The sequence below is a fragment of the Pezoporus wallicus genome, unplaced genomic scaffold (assembly GCF_028554395.1).
Source record: "Pezoporus wallicus isolate ANWC-B61680 ecotype Strahan unplaced genomic scaffold, APGP_CSIRO_Pwel_v1 contig_3058, whole genome shotgun sequence".
NCBI classification, from domain to species: domain Eukaryota; kingdom Metazoa; phylum Chordata; class Aves; order Psittaciformes; family Psittacidae; genus Pezoporus; species Pezoporus wallicus.
The window spans coordinates 906,314-928,804 of NW_026641153.1; the positions used below are offsets into that span (position 1 = coordinate 906,314).

A 22,491-nucleotide genomic window follows, 5' to 3' on the forward strand; every position below is an offset into this window, starting at 1 on the left:
ACTCATGGACTTCAAATATTCTTCTGGAAAAAAATAAGCTGGTAGAAGCATGGTCACTAATAAATCTCGCAGATATCCTGGCCTTTCTTCCACCTTTTTTCTCCAGCTCAGAATGAAGAGCTCTATTGAGATCAGAAATAATCCTGCATCTTACTCAGAAGAGTCTGAAAAGTAAAATCGCTACAAAAGCCTACCAGACATATCAGAGTTGGGAGATGCAAACTGAGGATAATGACAGGAAAGGAGTAATTAAATGCTCTCTTTTTATGAAGATGATAGAAGGGAAGATTTTCTTAACAAAATCATAGCTCTCTTTCAGGACACTGTATTGGAAAGTACAAACCCAGAATGACAACTGTTCTCTAACAGCTTTAAAAACTCAGATTACTCAGTTTCTGAGTCAGGACAATTTTAAGTGTGTACTTAAACAGTAGTGAATCGGTGCCTAAATCTTGGTACAAGTGAAGATGGATTTGCATTGCAGATAAAAGTAACTGATGATCAAGTTTTGAAGCACTGTAGGAAAATTATTATTTTTGAGGTACACGAAGGTAACTAAAGATTAGGTAATAAATATATTATAGGTAACCTCATTCTACAAAACTGACTCATAGACTTTGGTAATGGATGATGAGCTCTACATTATTTCACATGTTCCTTGAACAAAATCCTGAATAGGATGACTTGCTGCTCAGCTGTATATTTCATCATCTCTTCACAGAGAAAGAGAGAAATATGAAACCTGCCTGATTTTTATCCTATCCTTGAGAAAGCAGCTGTACTAGATTATCTACAGGACATAAACTTTGAGGTATATTTAGGGAAGAGATTTGCTTATTGTATGGACTAGACTTAAAAAGTTCTACCACCTAAGCACTAGCCTTGGTGTAAGCCACTTTCTCCAACCTGGGTAAACTACAGCTTCAAGTCATAAGCTTCCTTTCCCTGCCCAGCTGCTGAAGGCTTGGAGTTAAGACACCAACCCACCAGATTGCTCAGAGTCACTCAACATTTTGGTGGAAGACAATGCAAAACTTCTGTAAAGGAACAGAGATGATTATTTTTCACAGATGGTGCTACTCATACCAGGAATACCAGCGGAACAGAGCTCTACTGCCTAGTTCCTGACACAGCTGTGATCAAACTTTACAGGAAGTGCTCCACTACTTCTTCAGAGAGAAGAAAACCCAAAATATTCTAGTTTTGCTAGAAGGTGTAGGGTGTTTTTGATTTAAAGCTTGAAAAAGCAATGATGCTTCTGTGGTTCTCCAAGATGGAACGACAGGTCAAGTATTCAGTCAAGTCGGTACCAATGTAAGCTGAAGAACTCACATCAGTACCTGTATGAGTTAAAAAGGAAAGCTTATCAGTCAATCAAAACCAAAAATGGGAATCAGTAAATACAGCTGACTTGGAATGAGTGGTGGTGTGCATTTTGTCATTAGCTAAAGGCCGCTAGAATGCAGATAGAGACTGCAATATCGGCAGCCTAGAATGAATTTTATTCTTTCCCACATGCAATATAATCCACTACTTTTCTGAACAATATAGAAATTTCTTAGTCACATATCACATGTATTACTGATTATTTTCAACAAAACACAAAGGAAGTACACTGATAAAATTACAGCACATTGTCCTGGGTTCAGCAGTAGCAGTCATGTTTCTCCTTCGTGGTAGCTGATGCAGTGCTGTGTTTTGACTTCCAGCCTGGGAACAGTGCTGGTGATACCGATGTTTTCGGTTGTTGCTAAGTGATGTTTACCCTGACCAAGGACTCTGTGAGGCTCATGCTCTGCCAGGGAGGAGGGGAAGCTGTGAGGAAGCAGAGATGGGGCGCCTGACCCAGGCTAGCCAGGGAGGTATTCCATACCACAGCACGTCATGCCTGGGGTGGGGGGTAACTGGGAGTTACCCGGAAGGACACGGGCTTCCGGGTGGGACTTGTTTCTTGGCCGGTGGTATCGTATTCTCTTCCCTTGTTATTTTCCCTTATCATTGTTGTAGTTGATAGTAGCGGTGGTGATTTGTGTTGTACATTGGTTGCTGGACTGTTCTTGTCTCAACCCATGGGAGTTGCACTCTTTCGATCCTCCTCCCCGTTCCTCCGGGAGCGGGGAAGGGGAAAGCCCCGGGGGTTGGGGCGGCCCTCGATTGCTCTCAGCCCGGCACCGCTCACTGGGAGTGAGTGAACAAGCTGTCTGGCTAGGGTTTAAACCACAACACACATGCAATTCATTATTATGAAATTTAATACTAAAAATATCTAATCTCTTAAGTGAAAATCATACTGTTTTCTAGACCCTTTTATATATGTCCATGCCAATTGCTTATAATTCAAGGACAAGAATCTTAAAGCTGAAATTATAAGACTGTACTGCGTTTAAATCCAGATTGCTGCTTTCACCTGAAATACAATCTGGAACCTCCACATTATTATAATTATTTTTTAAGCCAAACTATATTTCTGCCACCTCCACAGTAAGAACATTTCCCTATTCAGAATCATTGAAATAAATGTGACAGAACAATTTGAATAATCCATATTAGATTGATAGCTAATCAAGAGGTTGATATGTTAATAACAGTAATACATAAAAAAAAGAAAAGTGCACTAGGTAAAATCAAAACCTGGAGATACAGGAAAAATACAAAGTTGCGACAAACTGTCACAGGACAAAACCAGGATAGTGGTACCTTAAGGATAAAAGGAAACAAAAGGAAAAGCACTTGCAGAAAACAGTTTACCTCGTAACAGTTTTCTGTAACTTAATCTCATCCCTACTGGTGTAACCAAAGCTTATTCACTCTTCATATGTTAAAAAGAATCTCTCTAATCTTCATTCTTTCTCTCTTTATTTTAATTATTTTTTTTAAATCTTGTAATACCAAGAAGGCAATTCAGAAAGATCATTTAATAAATAAAGGTTTAGAAATCACAGGAATGCTTATATTCAATAATGCTGCAACTTTTGTTAATCACATTCATAATTCAAATTTCAAAGATAGTTTTATTGTTTGAGGAAACATGTCAATAATACATCTAAGACCTTCAGGCTGGAAAAGTCTACTGTTGTAAGGAGATACAGACTCTACCCAAACTTCAAGCTGCTTTAGGCAAGTCAAGAGCTATGACTTGTACAACAAGTTATTTGTGGCCTCTTCTATTATTTGCTGTTCTTCTGCAGAGACAAGGCACTTTATCAGATTGATGCTATTGCCCCTCTATTTTCCTGCTAGTTCCCAAGTAACAAATAAGATTAGTGCCATCATCAAAATTCATTTAAAACTGCCCGTATCCTTTAACCTTTTGGTATTGTGAACTAGAGAACTCATTTTGCAACACCAGAGAGCCTCCTCGAGGTTTAAAGAAACATGGATTGATTCCTGGGGCAATTAGCACAAATACTGTAACTAAACTTCTCATATGGTATTATGCATATATTATATCACATGTAAATAATCACAGACAGATATGATTTGCAACCCAAGTTATGTGCTAGAGATTTCAGTCTTTAAATCACATGCCATTTAACATCACTTCAGTAAGATATGTGATATCCTTTTGAGGAAAACTGCTTAAAAATGGTGGGGTTTGCAATTTCAGAACTTCTTCCTGCTTTTTATTCACTACAGAAACTTCTAGAGACTTTAGTGGTATTATATCAGCTCTCCAGGTGGCAGTGCATTGGATTACCCATTATACAAACAATTTATATTGGCACTGCAGTAGGAAAAAAATAAATTACTGACTTTGGATTATCTGATTTTGAAAACGGCAGAGAAAAGTGTGGTGTTTAAGGAAACAGAAAGGTAGGAATGTAGGAATGGGAAGAATGGAAACAGGGAGCAGAATTAACAGTCTCAGCTTCTTACAGATGTTGATTTGGTTGCAAGGATCTCTTTTGTAACTGAACAGCCAATGGCAATATCCTAATGTCTTCATATGAAGTTTTATGGGACATTAAAGCTGTAATATCATATGTGGTACACAATGACTGCCCTTTATTTTGTTACATCAATTCTTACTCCATGCTGCAATTATATCGCATCAGACACATTCCATCCCCCCTTCATCTTGAACAGTACTAATTTTCTTTGGATACCTGTTATTTTAAGATAAGTATTTCCAAAAGATGTATTAGTCACTGAATAGCTGAGTGCTGATATCCTCAATATGTAGAGCTGAGAAATTTCTGAGAAATGTGACAGGAATTATGTGTTTTCTCTCCCATGACTAACAAATAGTACAGTATTTTCTATCCGCGTTGCTATTTGTAGACACAGTTTGGGCATTTATTTACCCTAGATCTTAATTAAGATAAAATCACAATTCACTTTGATAAATAAAACTGTGTTTTGCTTGGTTTTCTTTTCATCTGCTACTTCCCACTGATGGCAACAAAATGCCTGCAGCCTAAAACATGCTCCAAGCCCAAGCAATGCTTTGTACCCACTGACTGAGAGGCAGCACAGTGCTGAATGTAATATTTACCACCCTGCTATGAAACAGACAAAAACCCCATAAAATCACATGGAAAAGTCAATACAAAGATGCATAAGCCAATCTCTTTTAATCAGGTATTCCCAGCAACTTCAGAGAAAAAGGTCAGTGTATCCTGAGCATTTCCAGGAGCTAATCAGGAATATTAAATGTAGCAGTGGAAAAGAAAGCAAGGTCTACAGGCAGCAGTTTAACCACCAGTCCACCTCACGCAAATCAACTCAGACACAATCTCTACTGTAGATTCATTTGTTAACAGTTCTTTGCCTTTTGAGGCTATCAGTTATTTGAAGCAGTGACCTCCTCCTCATCTTCTAGCACACATGGCTGTGCTGCACATAGCACAGTGGGGCCCTCATTTCATGTAGTTACATGATTTTGCCTGAAATACAAAAAAGGCTGAATGTGCTTGCCAATGATTCTGCTTGAAATCCACCTCAGAAGCGTGCTCTAGTAGATACACTTTTCCTTAGAGCTCTGCATCGCTCTATTCTGAGCCGAAGTCAACTGTAAGCAATAACTAATGCTATCTGAAAGAACAGAGTAGTCATTAAAGTTAGCTACTGTTATTTTCAGTGATGTGGACATTTCTTGCCAGTATGGTGTATTAAGCAGAGGTTATTTTATCCTAACAATAGTTCCATACAATGTCAGTTAAAAGATCTGCCAGTTTGACAATATCTGGACCTTCTAATTTGTTTAAGAACAAAGTTGTGCACTGAATTTCCACTTTTGAAAGATATTTTTGACAATGAACAAACTTACAAGAAAATCATATGAAACCATGGGCAAGTCTGTTTCACACACTTCCCTCCCAGAGCATTCAATGCTCTTGGCTATGTACTTCTTAGAAGAGGAACAAAGTATTTCACAAACAAAATCTGAAAGGCCTTGTATTCGTCCAAATATAGATTGGTCAAATATATTTCACATTCTTATTCACAGCAGCTCAACTACACACACAGAGCTTCTGAGTTGGGTTATCACCCACCTGACTTCTGTAACTCTTTCTTCAGCTTGAAAGCCAGAAACCATAGATGAAAATCTGGCTATGTAACTGGGATTTCCTTCAGTATTTACTCATTATTATCACTCTCTTCTCATAGTGACTAATATAAAAAGGCATTAGAAATAATGGAAACTATGCTAACCCCTATTAGCTCCAACCCCTATTACCGGTGGAAAGCCTAATCAAACTACAATATACATACACCTTATTACTTCTAATTAGTACCCATGAAGAAGACTCTGAATGACAATGGCTTCCTAATGTAATATACTTCTCTGCCAGAGGGAAAGATCATGTTTGTTTTGCAGATGGCAACTTCTCCAGGGCTGAAAGTGTGGACTGAATTCCCGTGCCTGAGTGCCCTCACCATCTTGCATCATTTCCTACTTCAAGTAGAAACATATTTTGTTGACTTCACTGTCTCAAAATATATAAGCCACTGACACTAGCTTTGCCATATATGACAAATAAAATCAAGTCCAGCCAAAAAAAAACCAAACAAAACAAAAGCATTGCATAAGCTTTCTCTTCTGGAAAAGGACTAGACAATAAACAGAAGCACCTTGTAGTCTAGAACATCTCAACAGTACACAGACAATAATGCAGCATGTAGGTTAAATTTATTTATACATTGACCAAATTATACTAAAATAGAATAAAACCACATTTGAAAATGTGGCTTTTGTTTAAAGTCATTCAAAATGACCCAAGAATCTAATCATTCATAGAAGATGCATTAAAAAAATTAAGTTACAGCAGAAATGAAGGATATTATTAAGTGTTCATAGGTTTCATATTTAGAGTTCAGCGTGTAAACTATAACCTAACACAGAGTAATCATAATGTCAATAAGCAAACATAGCAAAAGGAGGAATCATTATCATTGTTTCGTATGTGGGAAACTGCTGCACATCACAACTGCATTTCTTGCTCCTGGTCACTTACATATGCATGTGGCTATCACAAACTGACCCTTTTTCCTATGTTGCTCACAAATATCTTAAATAAACCCTCCTTCCTCCAAGACTTAATAGCAATACTGCATTATCCAGTGCAGTAAGCCTGAGACACAGAGTCCTCTCCAGTCTTTCATCATAATTTTCTTTTTCTAAATGCAAAGAGTAGAAACGAAACTTTCTCATTCCCATTATTCTTTTTTTACTTTGCTGGTTTGGGGTTTGTTTGTTTTGTTTTTTTTTTAATTATAATTTCACATTATTACTGTAGAGGATACATTTCTGGGCTGCATCCTCCACTGTTGTAAATCAGTGAGTGGCATAGAGTAATTCACTGAAGCTACTGTCAATGTGGGGTTATATCCCAGAAGACAGCAATGAGAATCTCTTCAAATTAATAGATGACGATTTACTTTTATGAATCAGCTTGTCATTGTTTGACATTTTACAGTGCTGTTTAATCACTGTATCTTCCACTATCATTTCATATTCCCTGTCTGGGAAGGAAACATACAGACTATTTTCAAACACAGCTGCTGTTTTGCCAGCTCTTAAAGAAATGGAACTTGAAGTTGCCTGGTAGAATATATCAAAGGAGACAGGTCTGACAATGACTGTCACTACCAAAACCGCTTTCTTGTTGCATACACTCCTCAAAGCTTTATTCCTGTGATGACACAGAGTTAGAGCTCTCTCTCCTCACTTTAGTGAAGACTGGAAAGCTGCTTGCCCACATGGCAACTGCAGTTTGCCGCCAGCACTACCAAGCACAGGGCGCAGCATGATAAAGTTGTTGTCTGCCTAGAACATTCAGAGTCCTACGTGTGTTTCATGGCCTTTCTCCAGATCCCTGGACTTGGACAGGGAGGGTCAGATAACGCTTACCTGTGTTTAACAACTACTGCTCCGTACCACGGCTATTCTTCTGTGTTCTAGGACAACTTCAATGGTTTACTGCTCCTAAATAACTTCAGGAATAAATTTAGGGTATGAAAACTATGCTAAAATGCCACAGAATAGACAAAGGGGAAGAAAATGCACAAGAAAAAACTGTGTCTTCTGAACTTGGAAAATTACGAACCATTCTTCCCCCCAGAACTGTCTTTTGTCATTGTTTGTTTCCTCCAAGATGCTCAGAGTATTTGTCACCTTTATTACTTTTGGTTTCCCAACACCTGAAGTCCAGTCCTCCTGCTTGCATTAAAGCCAGAGCTGTGTCCTGATAGAAGACCACTGCCCAGTCTTCCTTCTCCAGAATGTGCATTTTCTTTTATATCATTTGCAATACTGTATCCTTAAAAAAGTTTCAGTTTCTTGACCTTGTCTGGTGACAGCTTTATTGCTGTTCTAACTCTGCTTCAAATTAACAGAACTTTTTCTTCTTTTTCTTGTTTATGTATCACTTTCATTACTGCTGTCACACAGCTCTGGGGACACAGCTAGTTAACGACTGCATCTCAACTACTGCAAACACAATCGCACATTCTGCCCTGGGATATATGCGTGTAATTCCTGTTGACAATGCAGGGAAAATCAATTTCACATGGCACTGAAAACTGCAACCACTTATGGAAGGCAGCATTTGACTCTGAGGGTTACACGGTCATTTATGATTTGGTAGAGAGTGGCACTGCATTAGTAAAAATAGAGAAGTGTAAGGATCACAAACCAAACCAATTCACCACATCCACTGAGGCCACAGTTTCTGAGGGTAGAATTGATCCATTACCCTCATATCATGAGATTCTGGCCCATCCACCCTTAGGTGCACACAGGGATGTCCTGTATATTGTACAATTCAAATTCTTTTACAGTAAGTACTGACTTATCTGTTCTAGCTGCATTTGGCTTATCCTGATTTAAAACAGGTATGGACTTAGTTCTCTGCTTCCTATTTTCAGAGAGTATAGTCACTCATTTAATATAAGTGAAAGATGTCTTAGTTTGACCTGGAAGGCTGAGAAACCAGTGATCGTAGCCCCTGCACTACTAGGGCCAGTGCTGTCAGTCTGAACAGAGAGGAAAGAACAGTAAAAACTCAGGGTCAAGGACTTTCTTATAAAGGTTCTCCTGGATTCACTGACAATTATACCTCTATAACTGAGGAAAGATTGTAGGTGCATTTTTAAAGGGAAAACGTTGCCACTTATTGTTCAGATTTCTTTTCCTCTTTGTGTTACAACCTTGTCATTGGAATTAAAGGCTATGCTGCCTCTAGTTGGCTTTTTCTCTTTATTCTTCTGCACAAGAATTTGACCAAATTGAGTGCTGCTTTTGCTTTGCTGGCATCCAGCGCAAGATTTGTAGTAAGTATATATTTAGTCTGTATTCATTAAGTGAACTTGGAGGCAATGGTATTGTCAGTTAAATATTAGTGCTGCATAGCAGTAATCTCCCTACCAGTTCTAAAATACAGTGTTTGGACACTTAACCATTACATTTAGCCTATGTACAGAGCTTCAAGTAAATTCAGGATTCAAAACTCAGTTAAATTATATAAAAAAAGAAAATTGGTGAAAACTTTTTTCCTCCTAAACATGAATGCTGAAGATAGAATAAAATTGAATTAAAAAAGACTGACATTATGATTTAGGGGAAATCTGGGTTGCAATCTATACGATGATGTCCTTTTTATTTACCTGATTATGGAAACTTCTTTAGCTAACCACATAACTCCCCTCTCTTCATTTGTTCATTTCTTTATTTTAAAGCACCCACGTTTCAGAAGGGCTACTTTCATAGAATGTTCAAGAAAATTTCAAAGAAAATGTGCCACTTGTGCACTACTTTGTTTTATTCTTTTTTACCACCTCTATTGAAAAGTCTTCCACTCTATTCAAAATCAGGTCTGCTTACCTAGCAATTTGGCAGCTGTCATTTGCAACACTATTATTTTTGAAAATCACAGAATCATAGAATAGTTTGGTTTGGAAGGGACCTTCAAAGGCCATCTAGTCCATCCCCCTGCAATGAGCAAGGGTTCTTAGTTAAAGATGCTCATTATGTAATATGATAATGACCTATGAATCTAACCACGTAAAATGACAGAGAAGATGGAGAAGTCACAGCAGAAAGGAAAGGCAGTATTAAGTGTTTATAGGTTTCAAATTGAGGTCTTTGTGGTTGTACTGCTACTTTTTGAAGGAGTACTTTTTGCTTCTGAGTACTGCATTTCACTTGAGAAATAACAACCCTTTATTATTGCCTTGATTAAAGCCAAAACAAACATCAAAACTACTCATCATGCCCATAGTGCCGTCAGACAGTATCTGTTACACACATGCAGTAGTTGCAGTATTGCTGTGTTTTCCTTTTTAATCTGATCTCCATCATTAACAAGCAGGGGCTGGGACTATAATAATCTATAGACTAAATATAGTTTCTAATCTTTATGTACTAAAGATCCTCCCAAACATCCTAAGAAGTGGTACTTAATCTTGAAACATATTTGTACTTGCATTTGCACTTCAGCTGTGATGTTTCTCAGTACCTTCAGACAAACCTAATTCATCATAAATCTCACATGAATGTAATGGTTTTGACTTTCTGCATACAGGTATTGTTTTTAATGTTTTTCTCCACCTTCCTTTCTAATCAGGGACAAATGGAACTCCTGAAATTAAAACTCTATTTATCTTCAAGCAAAGGGAAAGAGGAAAAGGGAAATGTGCATCTTTTTTTGGTGGAGCTTTTCGAGTCCCCATTCTTTAATGTAATGAAAGAAAAAACATACATTAGCATTCAAAATAACATAGCTTTCAAAGAGCATCCACTCATTACCATACAAATAGCAAAGTTACTTACTCAGTGTACCTTCCTCTGTCATTCCAGTGTCAAATCTGCAAGTTCTGCGATGCATCCTTTTTTTGCCAAAACCAGAAGGCCCATTTTTTGTCTACTAAGCAATAATTTTTATGAGGGAAGAATAACAGAACTTCATTCTATTTTAAGTGCTATATTGTCCATCAGACAAGTAAATCTGTTCTGAAAGGCATGGCCCTGAGAGGAGGGCATGGCTTAGGTTACTTTGCTTAATTTCATGCCCACTGCAGGCACAGATGAATAATGTCAATAACTGCAAAAATTATTCTAGAGATTTCAGAATATTTTAAATTACAAACTATTGACTTATGCAACCACAAAAGAACACATATGGAAGAGAATATGAACTTTCATTGCCATGCCTGCTGCACCTAAACAACCAGTTTTCCTAGTTTGCATTTCCTCTGTTGCCCTATTGCATTCTAAACCCCACAGTACTATTATGAAACGTATAATATGGTGAAATACAAGCAAATCAAGCTCTCTCTGCTGGCCATCAATTTAACCAGCCCAGGTCTTTTGACTTTGCGCTTTCTAAAACTGCAGGAGAAAAAGATTATAATTCTAGAGCCACAGTTTACGAGAGCCACAACACTGAAAACACTATGTGCTTTCAGAAATTAATTCAGCATTACACAGCTCAGTTTCTCAGCAGTAACGTGGAAGACATGAACCAAGCCAGAACTCTATTTACAGGTAGACTGCTTCATCTACAGTCTATTCCTTCATGCCTTATGGATGGCCTCAGCAGCATTAATTCAGACAGTCTGTTGCCACTAAGAAGAAAGATTTGTTCATCTCCACCTTACTCACATGGCACTGTGCGGAGGTAGAGATTGTCTCTTATAATCTGCTGGAGCTCATGGTCTACCGAACCTTTCTGGAACCGCAAATTGAGGTAGTGACGAAGGTCCTTATCAACAATGCCTCCTGTCAAGGAAAAGACAAATGAAAGCATGATTTAAAAATGCATTGCTTTGACGGAAGCAATGCATCACTTGTAAAGTCTCAGTGGCTCATTTTCCTTCATGTTTCTGTCTCAATGGATGACAGAAGCACAAAGAGGTTTGGTTAAGGCATACAGTTGGTATAGTATTATTTAGAGTTGATACTTGTAAAGGTTAAAAACAGTTAAAGTCAACTGGATAACTCTGTACAGTTCAGAAAATACATATAGGATTATAGAAAAAGGTGTCATTTTTATGCACAAAACTGGACCACATTGTTATTCTATACCTACCTACATTCATATCTAAATGATACATTATTAGCTATTATGTTCCTTATGACCTTGTACCAGTTTCCCACCTGCCTATTAAGCCAAAAAAATATTGGTGTAAAACATCTCTGTAATGCCTGGTGTTTTCAGTCCAAGTGTAACCAGAAGAAACTACAGCTATACTTAATGGTCATATAAAAACGATACAATGTTTTGTTATTTATTTCAAAGCACTCACATCTGAAAAAAGATACTACAGCAAACAAGGGAACATATTTTACTTCCACCGCTGAAAACAGCTACTTGTAATACAGCATCTCAGCATAACACTGCAAACATGGAAAAAAGAAACCCTGGTTTTGCCACTTTTACTGTAACTTTAGGAAAAAAATGGTATTATAACTTTAGGTCAAATCAAATTGAAGTATGGTTTAGCCACTGGTGTATCATGTTCCACTATTAAAGGCATACTTATAAATCTAACCCAACACGATTAATTAACATTTCCCGACATAGACCCTCTACATTTCTTTTAACCTTGAGTATAGATCACATTTATAATTATAGGAAAAGAGTCTATAAATAACTCCATTTATTCCTTCTCTGAAATTCTGACATAAGAAAAATATATAAAATCATTACTGCACTGAGTGATGACAGGTATTCCTGAGATGAAAAACTGCAAGGACATAGATCCCTAACTTGTTGCTTCATGCATTCAACCTTAAAACATTTTTTCAAATGGCATTTGCTATTGAACCCTCTGTTAAAAGTCTTATTGACTTATATATAAAGATTTTCCTGTAAAAAGGGACAAATAACATTCCTACATAATTATTTGAAAGTCACTGAAGAGCACAAATGAGTATAAATTAAAATATATTTCTCCTTACAGCTATTCCTATTTATCTTCCATTTACAAGTCCATAATCTTATTATTGTTGCTGTTTGTCAATAACTTTAAAAACTTTCATTCCAGGCTTATAAAAAGCTTCTAAATAATTTCTCTCATCTTTAGCCAAAGGCAAAAAACAAGCAGACTTTCATAATAAAAGGGAAAAGAAAAAAATCCCAACTCATAACAGACACAAAGAAATACCTGTGTGCCCAGTTCCTTCAGGCTGAGGACCTCCATACAGATCTCTGTTCTTCCAGGATCCCAGCTGATCCCATACTATAGTATGACTAACACTGTCTCTAGCAAGGGTCTCTGTTTGCAGACCAGACCATGCCTACTCCAGCTAATTTTTTACATACAGGAGGCTGCAGAGAGATGCTTGGCTCCTGATCAGAATCAGCTGTCCTTTCTGATTGGCTGCAGAGAGTAAAGGTCCTGCAGCTTTTGCTCTTCTTGCTCTAATATACAAAACATGCCCAGTGATGCAGATGCTTTCCGGCAGCCTGAGAAAATGCCAGATCAAGAACAACAGCTGTAGCCTGCCCACTGACATAAACCTGAATCAGTCAACTTATGACATAAGTAAGTTTAGGAACCTACACAGATTTCTGACCCTCAAAGTGCATTTTTTATTTATACCCTTTTGCTTCAAACACAGCTGTTTACTTCACCATTTGCTAACAAATGCACCAAAATCTCCTAAACACTTCATCAACCGATCACCTGATATTTTTGTCAAATTGCGTATTCCAAGCTGGAGTATAAAGACTGCATATTACAACAGAAGATACCTACAGCCTTGTATCTGTTACAGATTCAAAAGCAGAAGTTTGTAACAGAAATAACACCTGTATATGGTGCAGAGGAAAAAAAAATCCCAGCTTCCAAGGACATGGTAAACACGTTTTTTTTTATTAATATCTGAGTATATAATGTAGCACTAGCTAAAGTCTATTTTAAAGAGCAGTCAGATGAACTGCAGGCAGCACATGCATAATAGACAGATTTTCTTCTTCAAAAGTCATTCTGTTTTCTGACCCATGTGATGTTTTTCAATTCTTTGGGCACATGTTGCCTTTGTTTTTGAATCCCGGTATAATAATGGATTTTATATTTGGAAAGTGTAAAAAATAAAAAAGCTCAAGAGTTCTCAAGACCAGGTACAATGTTTTTAATTCATCTTTCAACTGTCATCCTTCTGCTTTTCTCCTCTGAAAGGTTTCTTGTTTTACCTCCTGCTTGTCAAAAGCATAACTGACTCCAGATGTGCTGTTCAGGTATTTTTAATACTTGAGCTTTTGAGCAGCCTGACCCTTTTAATGCAAGCAGAACATCTTGAGTGTGCTTGTACGGGGCTGTAAGACTTTTTGCAAGAAACTATAGTGATTCGCAAGTATGTGAGGCAGCCTTGATTTAGTAGCAGTGAATTAGATCTTGTGTTGCAGACCACATAAATCATGAATAACATCAGTAATGATAATAGGACTATGTCATCCAAAGGGCTAAAATAAAGAGACAAAAAATGTGATCATTTTGTTTACATTGGAGGGAAAGAAGAAACTTAGTATCATTGTAAGTTCATAAAAAAGAAGCAATAGAGAAAATCTGCTCTTACAGGCAGTAACAATATTCCATTAGTGGTCCCATCCAACCCAGTAAGACAAGCAACTAACCTGGTTTCTGTAAATTTCGACTTTCCTTTATTTTCTCTTTTCACAGTATGCTGAAAACCACTGAGATGCTGAAAAATTCCTTACATGAACCTAACCCTCCAGCTTTCTATTATTCCCAGCCAACACACAGCGGAGAAGCTTGGAATGATGCTCAAGGACTGCCAGTGCCTGCCTCAAAGCACCACCAGCCTCACTGCAGCTGCACAGTGGCTCATGAGGAGCAGTTCAGAGAGAAGGAGCTCACGAAGGCTACATCCTGCTCACCGTGCATGACAGCGAAAGGAAGAGCTGTTGTGTGTCAGAGATATTATATAGCGCAAGCTTTAGAAACCCAACCCAGAGACCATAACTGAAGATGTTCTTCGGCCACTGCCAAGGGAGGAGGCTGACAACTGTGTGATAGAGCATGCACTGGCCTGCAGCCATGCTGGGATGTTTTTTTCCTCTTTTCCCTGGCTTGAGGCCTATATTCTGTTTCAGTTTCATTTCACTCCAATGAATCCCACTGCTTTGCTAGCCAGGAAATATAGGACGTGAATTAAATACTTCAGTAATGATCTCTTGCATAATGTATGTCTGGTTTAGGTACAGCTACCAATCACAATGGCAAACTCATAACCATGACTGAATTTGATTCCAGAGATTATAAAATTAGACACACTTGGTTGAACTAAAAAATGCTATGTTTACATGTTATGTTTATGAATTCAATGAGCTAAATATATCTTTTTACAGTGTTTTAATGAATTTCTATCAAGTTTCCTTCCCTTTATAAAATCTAGTTGAAAATTCCAATCAGAAAAGAAATACAATAAAGGCCACACACACAAAAGGGCACTGAATCTCTTGTTGCTCATTAAAAGATTCAAAACTGAAGAAGGTAATTGCCATTTCTGAGAAAATGACAGGGATGAGGGTTTACAATTTTCTGTGGCCCTAAATATTGTAACTGTTATTTTGTGGCTTCCTATTTGGTAACCCACTAATGCTGCAGCTGGAGTCCACTCTTGTGTTCTATTTTTCAGTGAAGGACCAGTTGTAAACATGAGCATCCCTTTTGCTGTTCCTGCAATGTTAATTCTAAATAATTTATTTCTTACCATTAACCACAATTTTTGTAACTTCTCAACAAACATTTCTGAATATTCACCCATTAGTATTTTCTCATCTTGTATCATGACCTTCCAGTGAACTGACTTCCCAAAACCTGGTGGGGTAAATTATTTGGTTTTTTTAACAGCATAATCAATTCCATCTCAGCCAAAAATAATTTGCCTTCAATATTTTACTTCTGGGATTAAAATTCAAAAATATTTTGGTTTCCCTGGTTTCCATAAAAATTCCTCATTAAAAATATCTATGAGCAAGCAAGACTCTTGCATCTAAATTTGCATCTGTATATGACCTGTGTTTGAGGAAAATAAAGGAAGTATCTTAGGATCTGTACCCTGTGAAAGCAGACAAGCTCATACACATTTAGTGTAAACTACCTCCCCTCTTCTACTGCCCTACTTGCATCAATCTGTGCCTCTTCTTGTTTTCAACAAGCTCCCACTGTAAATGTAAGACATATATTTCCTAAGTCAAATACCTTGGCCGACCAGGCTTCCATCAGCTTCAGTAGGACCATTCTACTGGAGAGTCTCATCCTAAATATCTACTCAGGTGCTACGTGGAGCTTTATATTAATACTATGATATGTCTCCATGGATATTTGACAACAGCTCAAGTTTCTTCTGCACCTCTTCAGGAGAAGACATGCAGTTTGGTGCATGCTGGACTAATATCATCACAGACGATCTAACTCAATCAGTAGCTAAAATGACAGCCTGAATTCTTTAAACCAGATATCAGGAATTATCTAACTTATTAGTTCTTTTCTGTAATGATGAGATAAAAAAGTCTTTTGCCTATGAAAGTGGCTGAGGTAATTATTTCTTTTCAAGTCTCTCCAGGATATATCAAGAAAATCATAGCCATCATAAAAAAAAAAAGGTGTGTACCTGGTTTAACTGGTAATTTCTGACTATTTTTTAATGGTCCAGTAAGAGTCAGAATACCTGAAATTATTATATGCAACCCCTCCCAGTCCTCCCCATCAGTTCAGTGATACCATGCTCACTTACCAGTAAAAATCTCTATTATTTTTTCTTTCTGGCACATACAACCTAACCTGAGGTGATCTGTAATTCCCTTCCTCCAGTCCTGCTCTTCAGACCCACACAGCTCTAGGCTGGTATATGCACAGAAATCAGCAACACAAGCATTGAGCAGCTACAAGACAGCCTGTGTCAATGAGGGCTCCAAAACACTCCTGCCAACATGCAATTTTCACAGTGAGCTCCCTAAAGTAATTGAGAAGATTTTAAGTGTAAGAAATTTTCACCACCACATCCTCTCTTCTCTCAAACTTTCTTCAGATGGTTCTCTCAGGACAAGAACACCAAACTTCTTTTCCCCCCACAAGTCCACTGATATTTTATTGTGATAAACTTCAAAAAGCTATCCTTAAGAAAGCATTAATTAAAGAGGATTTGATTATTACCTTTACTCACATGAATTCCTAATATTTGTAGTATAAAATACTTTATAAACAAATGAAGTATTTCTTACCTTTTTGCTTGATTAACAAAGATGTCTAAAGATGTCATGCATTTAACAGTTCTGAACCAGTATGAGATGATTTGCTTTAACAGTTTAACTGGGTAGAGTAACCAGAAAAGCAACCTTTAAGAGAGAATATGAAAATTCTCTCAGTAATATCAAAACTCTCAGTTGGATTTTACAAGGATTCATTATTGGAATACAGCCTCCAGCTAAGCTATTACTTAAGGGAAATTATTCTCAACAAAGCTATCTAGTGCTCAGAGGAATATAATGATGGCATTTCACTAATCACTGTATATTGGGCATATTCAACCCTTGAAGTTCCTTCAGGCTTACATGTAAAATATGTAACACTGTAAGAGTAGTCTGAAAACAGTACAACAAAATGTCAGCACATTATAAAAAGCATGTTATTACATTCCAGGCATCGGCTGAAGATTACACATTTTGTTTTTAAAGCCTTTCTATGCCTTGATTAAATTCTGTGCATCTTCTTTGAACTTCTGCCTGCCTTATACCACTGCCTTCAGCCAAGTCTGCCATCAGACTTATCTGCAAAGTCTCAAACCATCAGGGCTGAGCTATTAGCACCATGGAACATGTGGTAAGATCAAGTGTGATAGAGAACTGAGAAGGAATTATGCAAGAAAATTAGTCTCCTCAGGAAGGAAATTAGTTTCTGTCATACTTGGGACTACTCCAGTAAATTCTATTTCAGGATCTTTTACTGGAGATCTAAACAAATTTCCAGAGTAAATGATTTAGGAAAATGTACATCTTGGAGTTCTTACATGTGCCATATGTGATGAAAAACAATTGAAGACTTAGTTTATTGACAGGAAAATGACTTTGTGTTTTACAGCCTGTTATTTTGTAGTCTTTCCTTTTCTCTTTGTGTGCGGATTATACTACTAACTTTTTTGCTTACTGATCTTTTATATATTGATCCTGGTCAATCCTCAGACCAGGAGACAAGGTGAGATTTGCACACTTTGATCAATGGAGGAAACAGAGGAATCAATGGAAATGGATAAATCCTCACTGCCTAGTGACAACCTGGACTCAGTTCAGCACTGTTACACCTGCCCTCGTGGTACATTCTACTGGGGCAGCATGGGTAAGGACTATATCAACAGGACACTGTGCAGCAGCAACAGGATGAGACCAGCAACGCTAGGGGTATGCAGATCCGTGGAATACTGTGACAGCATATCATGTCCTGGATTTATTTTCCTAATTTTGTGGCTAACCTTAAACCTCTGTTAAGTGTGCACTGTACTGGAAACAAAAATGTGGTTTCTAAGGATACAGTGACACTGTGTCAGCAGGAGAGTCAGCTGAGCAAAACACATCTGCATTTTGTACCTTATCTCAGATTACTGAACTTCAGCTCTTATTGTAATAGTAGACTTCCAGTCCTCATGGCTACAGAAACAGTCTTACACAGTGAAGCCAGTTAAAGCACCTTCCAGAGCCTGCTGGTAGCATGCAACATTGACTTTGAGACAGGCACTCCCAAATTATCCTCAAATACCTGCCATTTAACTACTAAACCCATTTTGTAGCTTTACTATTTAGAGGTACTTTGTTTTGTTCTCTTCACCTAACTGACCACCCAGCAGAGTTCTTGGCTGGAAATTCTGGGAAACATCATGATTTAACTGGTTGGTTAAAAAAAAAGTCAAACTGTACTTCAGGTAACAGAGAGGACAGTTTGGTCTCTTTCAGAATACTTGTGTTTTATTCTGTGTTGTAGTTGATACGTGTATAAACATAGTAAAAATAAGGTTTGAATACTGCTGCTGTTTCTTTACAAAGCCTGACTGGAAATGAACTGTCTTTTCAAATCTCTGGTTTTGGATTTCACTAAAGCTAATTATGAAATAGCTTTTTGTAGGTGCCTCCAGTATATAACTGATCTGACTGATAACTTACACACAAACATTCATGACTGCTACTGAGATATTTAAAAGTCTGTGAAGGTCCTGCAAGACTTATCTACAAGGGAAATAACTACCTTTACGAATGTTTTTGACAAAAACTAAATTGTAAGGGACTGTAGATTTACTTACAACGTAAGAATGTCAAAAATCACAGCCAGCCTGTGCAAGTTGCACAGAGCCCAGCAACAGCTGCAAGGATAGAATTTTTCTCTTGAAATTTGAACATATTTACAGAAGTTTTACTTCAAATACTACCTGGCATTCAGATGCTCCTACTCACAGAAATCTCCTTTTCTTTGGTCAAAGGGTACCACAACAGAGCTAGAAACTTGGTAAGGCCAATGTTTGTTATGCGACGTAACTCCCAGACACAGCTCCCAAAGAAAATGATAGAAAGGTCCCAAATGACTTCTATGAGAACAGTTGGAAAAGAGAAGCATAGCATCTTACTGGCATTTTTCTACAGACAAAACCTCTTTGAAAATTGAGGGTATATAAAGATGAAAACTTACAGACTAAGTTTAAATAGAGATTGACTGTAGCATACTAAAAACATTTGGACAGAATAACACTGTTTTCAGCTTCAGAAAAAAACGTTTATATTACTATTTGGGCTAGATATATTGCAAGGAAGCTCTTTTGAATTCCAGGAAAATCCACATCAGCCACAAATGTCCAACAGACAACAAAAAGGAGGGAGGGGGAAGGTCATAAATATGAATTTTATTGGTCAATTTAGTATTTTTAATTAATAATATATTTAATACTTAATAATTATTAAAAAAATAATTTCATATTTAAAATATACCAAAACGCTTTTTGTGTACATATACTTGAAAAAAACCAACAAACCAAACAAAAAACTAAGCCATGCTTCTGTGCTTGCTGCTTACTGACGTGCTCATTAGAAAAAAAAACACACCTACAAATAGACTTCTCTGAAAAGCTCAAATACAACATTAATCTCACCAACAATGGAGCTAACGTGGGGCTCATTCATTCTGGCGGCGTACAAATTATGCCTCACTGCATCAGTTTAGTTCTCTGTGCTGGAAGTGTGAGTCATCTAACACTGAAACTCTGCAACCTCTCTTGGGGTCATCTGGTGCTCAGCAAATGTAATGCATAGAACAACTGCAAGAAGGGGATGTTCAGACAGAGTTCCTCAGGAGCCAACCACACACATCTTACTTGTACCCAAAGTCACCTCTGCTCTCCACATCCGGAGCCTCTACAGTCCTCTCTTGCACTCTCCTTTGGGCTGCCTGTTCCTAAAACTCTGTGCTGATAGCTACCTAGATAGGTTGTCAGTTTTCAAGAAGAATCTGTTACAAGTTTTACTTTTAAAGCAAAAATAGAACTTACAATAATATGTTCAAAATTGCCCTACCGTGGACAAATACTGTGCTTGCTTTGCAATAGGTAAAACCAACTCCTTTTAAAAGTAGACAGCAATTGCCCCTCACCTTTAATGGAAAAGTTACTATTCTGTTTAATTCTCTTTTTCTATGAATACTGCAATATTGACTGCTTATCTACTAGGGACATAAATGTCCTTTTTCTCTAATATTGTTTTAGCTTTATCTTCTTTGTGAAAGACAACTGTGATGGAAATCTGAGGTTTGACACGTATTTGAATAAAGTATGAAAGACTAAATCGGAATAGTGGCATAGTTTTTACAGACTTGAATTATTTGAAAGGTATTTTACTTAAATCTTAGCTGCACAATTTTAATTGCTTGAGATACTTATTTTCCTTCCTTCTGGAAATAATATTGCCATATTAATGGGCTGTGAATTATGTGCTGACATTTTGTAAAAAGAGAAAGATTAAGCTGGGAAAAAAAAAAAAAAACAGTAATACACAATTTATGAGGAAAGCAAGCTCACAGAGACTACCACTGTATAAGTTCTAATAATAGTTACAAAATACGATTTAGGTTGGTATCTGAATCATGGGAGCCCAGTTTTTTAAAGTCTGCAACATCTCACTCTGAACCCATAATGTACTGTGAAAAAGCATTACCATAATACATTATCTTCTGGTTTCTAATAGTTTGTTGTATAAAAGGCAGAACACCATTTTGCAGACTTTTTACTCGTGAAAGTTATCAATTACAAACTTGCAATAGATAAACTTTGAAAGCAGAGTTCATAACATTATTGCTAATCTCTGAGATTGAATTACATACATGTTATCAAATGCACATCCTTCACCCAAAAAAACTTTTTTTCCTGAATCAAGTGTCATGGCATTCATACCAGCCAAAGGAAGAGGAGGTGGTTTACAGTTATTTTTCAGTAATGGGAAATTAAGACAACACAAAACATGCAAGTAAGACAGAGGTTGAGAAGGTGTCCTCCAGCTTTATACACAACATACTACTCAAGACAATTACGTGACATAGTCCTCTCTGTTTCATTTCTTTGTGATGTTGCTTTCAGCTTGAAGTCCATAGTGATGTCATCCTGCAGCTATCACACTAGTTAACCTGGGCTGTACGCAGTTAGTAACTGAGCAGAGAATTTCTCTGCACATGAAATCAAAGTGAAAGTCATGGTGGAAACTGAGCAAGTGATGCTCTTCTCTCTAAGCCAGATGCAGGCAAATGCCTCAGCATTTTGAGGTCCTTGTAGGATACTGCCTAAGTGCGATACATGCTGCATGCTAAGAAACCTGCATTTCAGTGAAGAAAGGAGGAGATGAAGCCTGTGGAGTGTTTGGAACAGAAGCTGCAATACTAATGGAACAGGTCATTGTTATGCTTAAAAGAAATCAATCAAGAAGTAACTGGACCAGCAGTGGACATAAAATTTCAGAGCTTTACAAGAAGATTGCACTGTTAATCGCACTGAAAGTCCAGCAGACATATTTCTAAGGTTATATATAATTCAGGTTTTCCTTTTGCACTGGCTTGGAAATTAGGGCGCTTAATCAAAGTTTTCTTTCTCTGCCTGGGGAGGGACATTCTCTTTAAGGAAACCAAGAAAGTTAAATATTATATAGTTGACTACCAGGAAAAGAAAATTCTGATAAAATGTATGGAAAACATTGGAAGTAGTGAACAATTTCACAGTAAAACTGAACTTTTAAATAGCCAGATATAGCTAGAAAAATCTGTAACAAAATGAGCAATTACTGTTTAAAATGACAGTGTAACAAGGCATAAGTAATCCTATTTTCTTTCTTGAAGTCATCTAAAATATCATCATTCTTTGTTCGTGCAGTCTATACAGTGATTAATAATCTTACAAGAATAATTACTAATTAATACTAAGAATTAAAAGACTGACATAGAGAATAAATTTTAGTTTGGGAGAGAACAGTGAAGCTACAAATAAGTGAAGGGTTTTGCTGGATTCAATGTAGCGCTGAAAAACATCCTAAGTTGTCAGTGAAGCATCTTTTATTGACAAACTTATTAGCTATTGTAGCACAACAGCATGACAGATAGTACCTGTTACCATAATATAAAACCCACTCAAAGCATCTTCTGGCACCATTCATAACACTAGGCAAGCTTTGAAGGTGTACAGTAAAAGTACAATCAAAGCAGTGTAAATCTGGGTAAAAGACTGAGTCATACTTCAACATGAAAAAAAAAAAAGAAGGAGTTGAGGTCTCAGTATCCCTGTGCAGCACCAGGGTTTGCTGCAGAGCATCTCCAGAATAATTTTGACATTTTTCTCTACTTATGCATTAATTAAATTCAGCAATATTTATCATAAAATAACTCAGCTATGGGGAGCAGAAATTTTAGACTCTGAACCATTATCCTTAACAATCTGTCTCTGTCAAGCTTTTTGCCAAGTCAAAGGAAGAACTAATGTGCCCATCAGGGCCTGGGTGCTCTGGCTGC

At 37.3% G+C, this 22,491-nt stretch overlaps 1 protein-coding gene across 14 annotated transcripts in view; it reads right to left on the reverse strand.

Annotated features, from left to right (window-relative positions):
- Nucleotides 1-22,491, reverse strand: part of MAGI2 (membrane associated guanylate kinase, WW and PDZ domain containing 2) — a 739,872-nt gene that overhangs the window by 504,000 nt on the left and 213,381 nt on the right. For all 14 annotated transcript variants that reach the window (XM_057422529.1, XM_057422525.1, XM_057422520.1 and 11 more), the window contains exon 2: nt 11,105-11,221. In XM_057422529.1, coding sequence (XP_057278512.1) covers nt 11,105-11,221 — 117 coding nt within the window. The remainder of the gene's footprint in view (nt 1-11,104; nt 11,222-22,491) is intronic.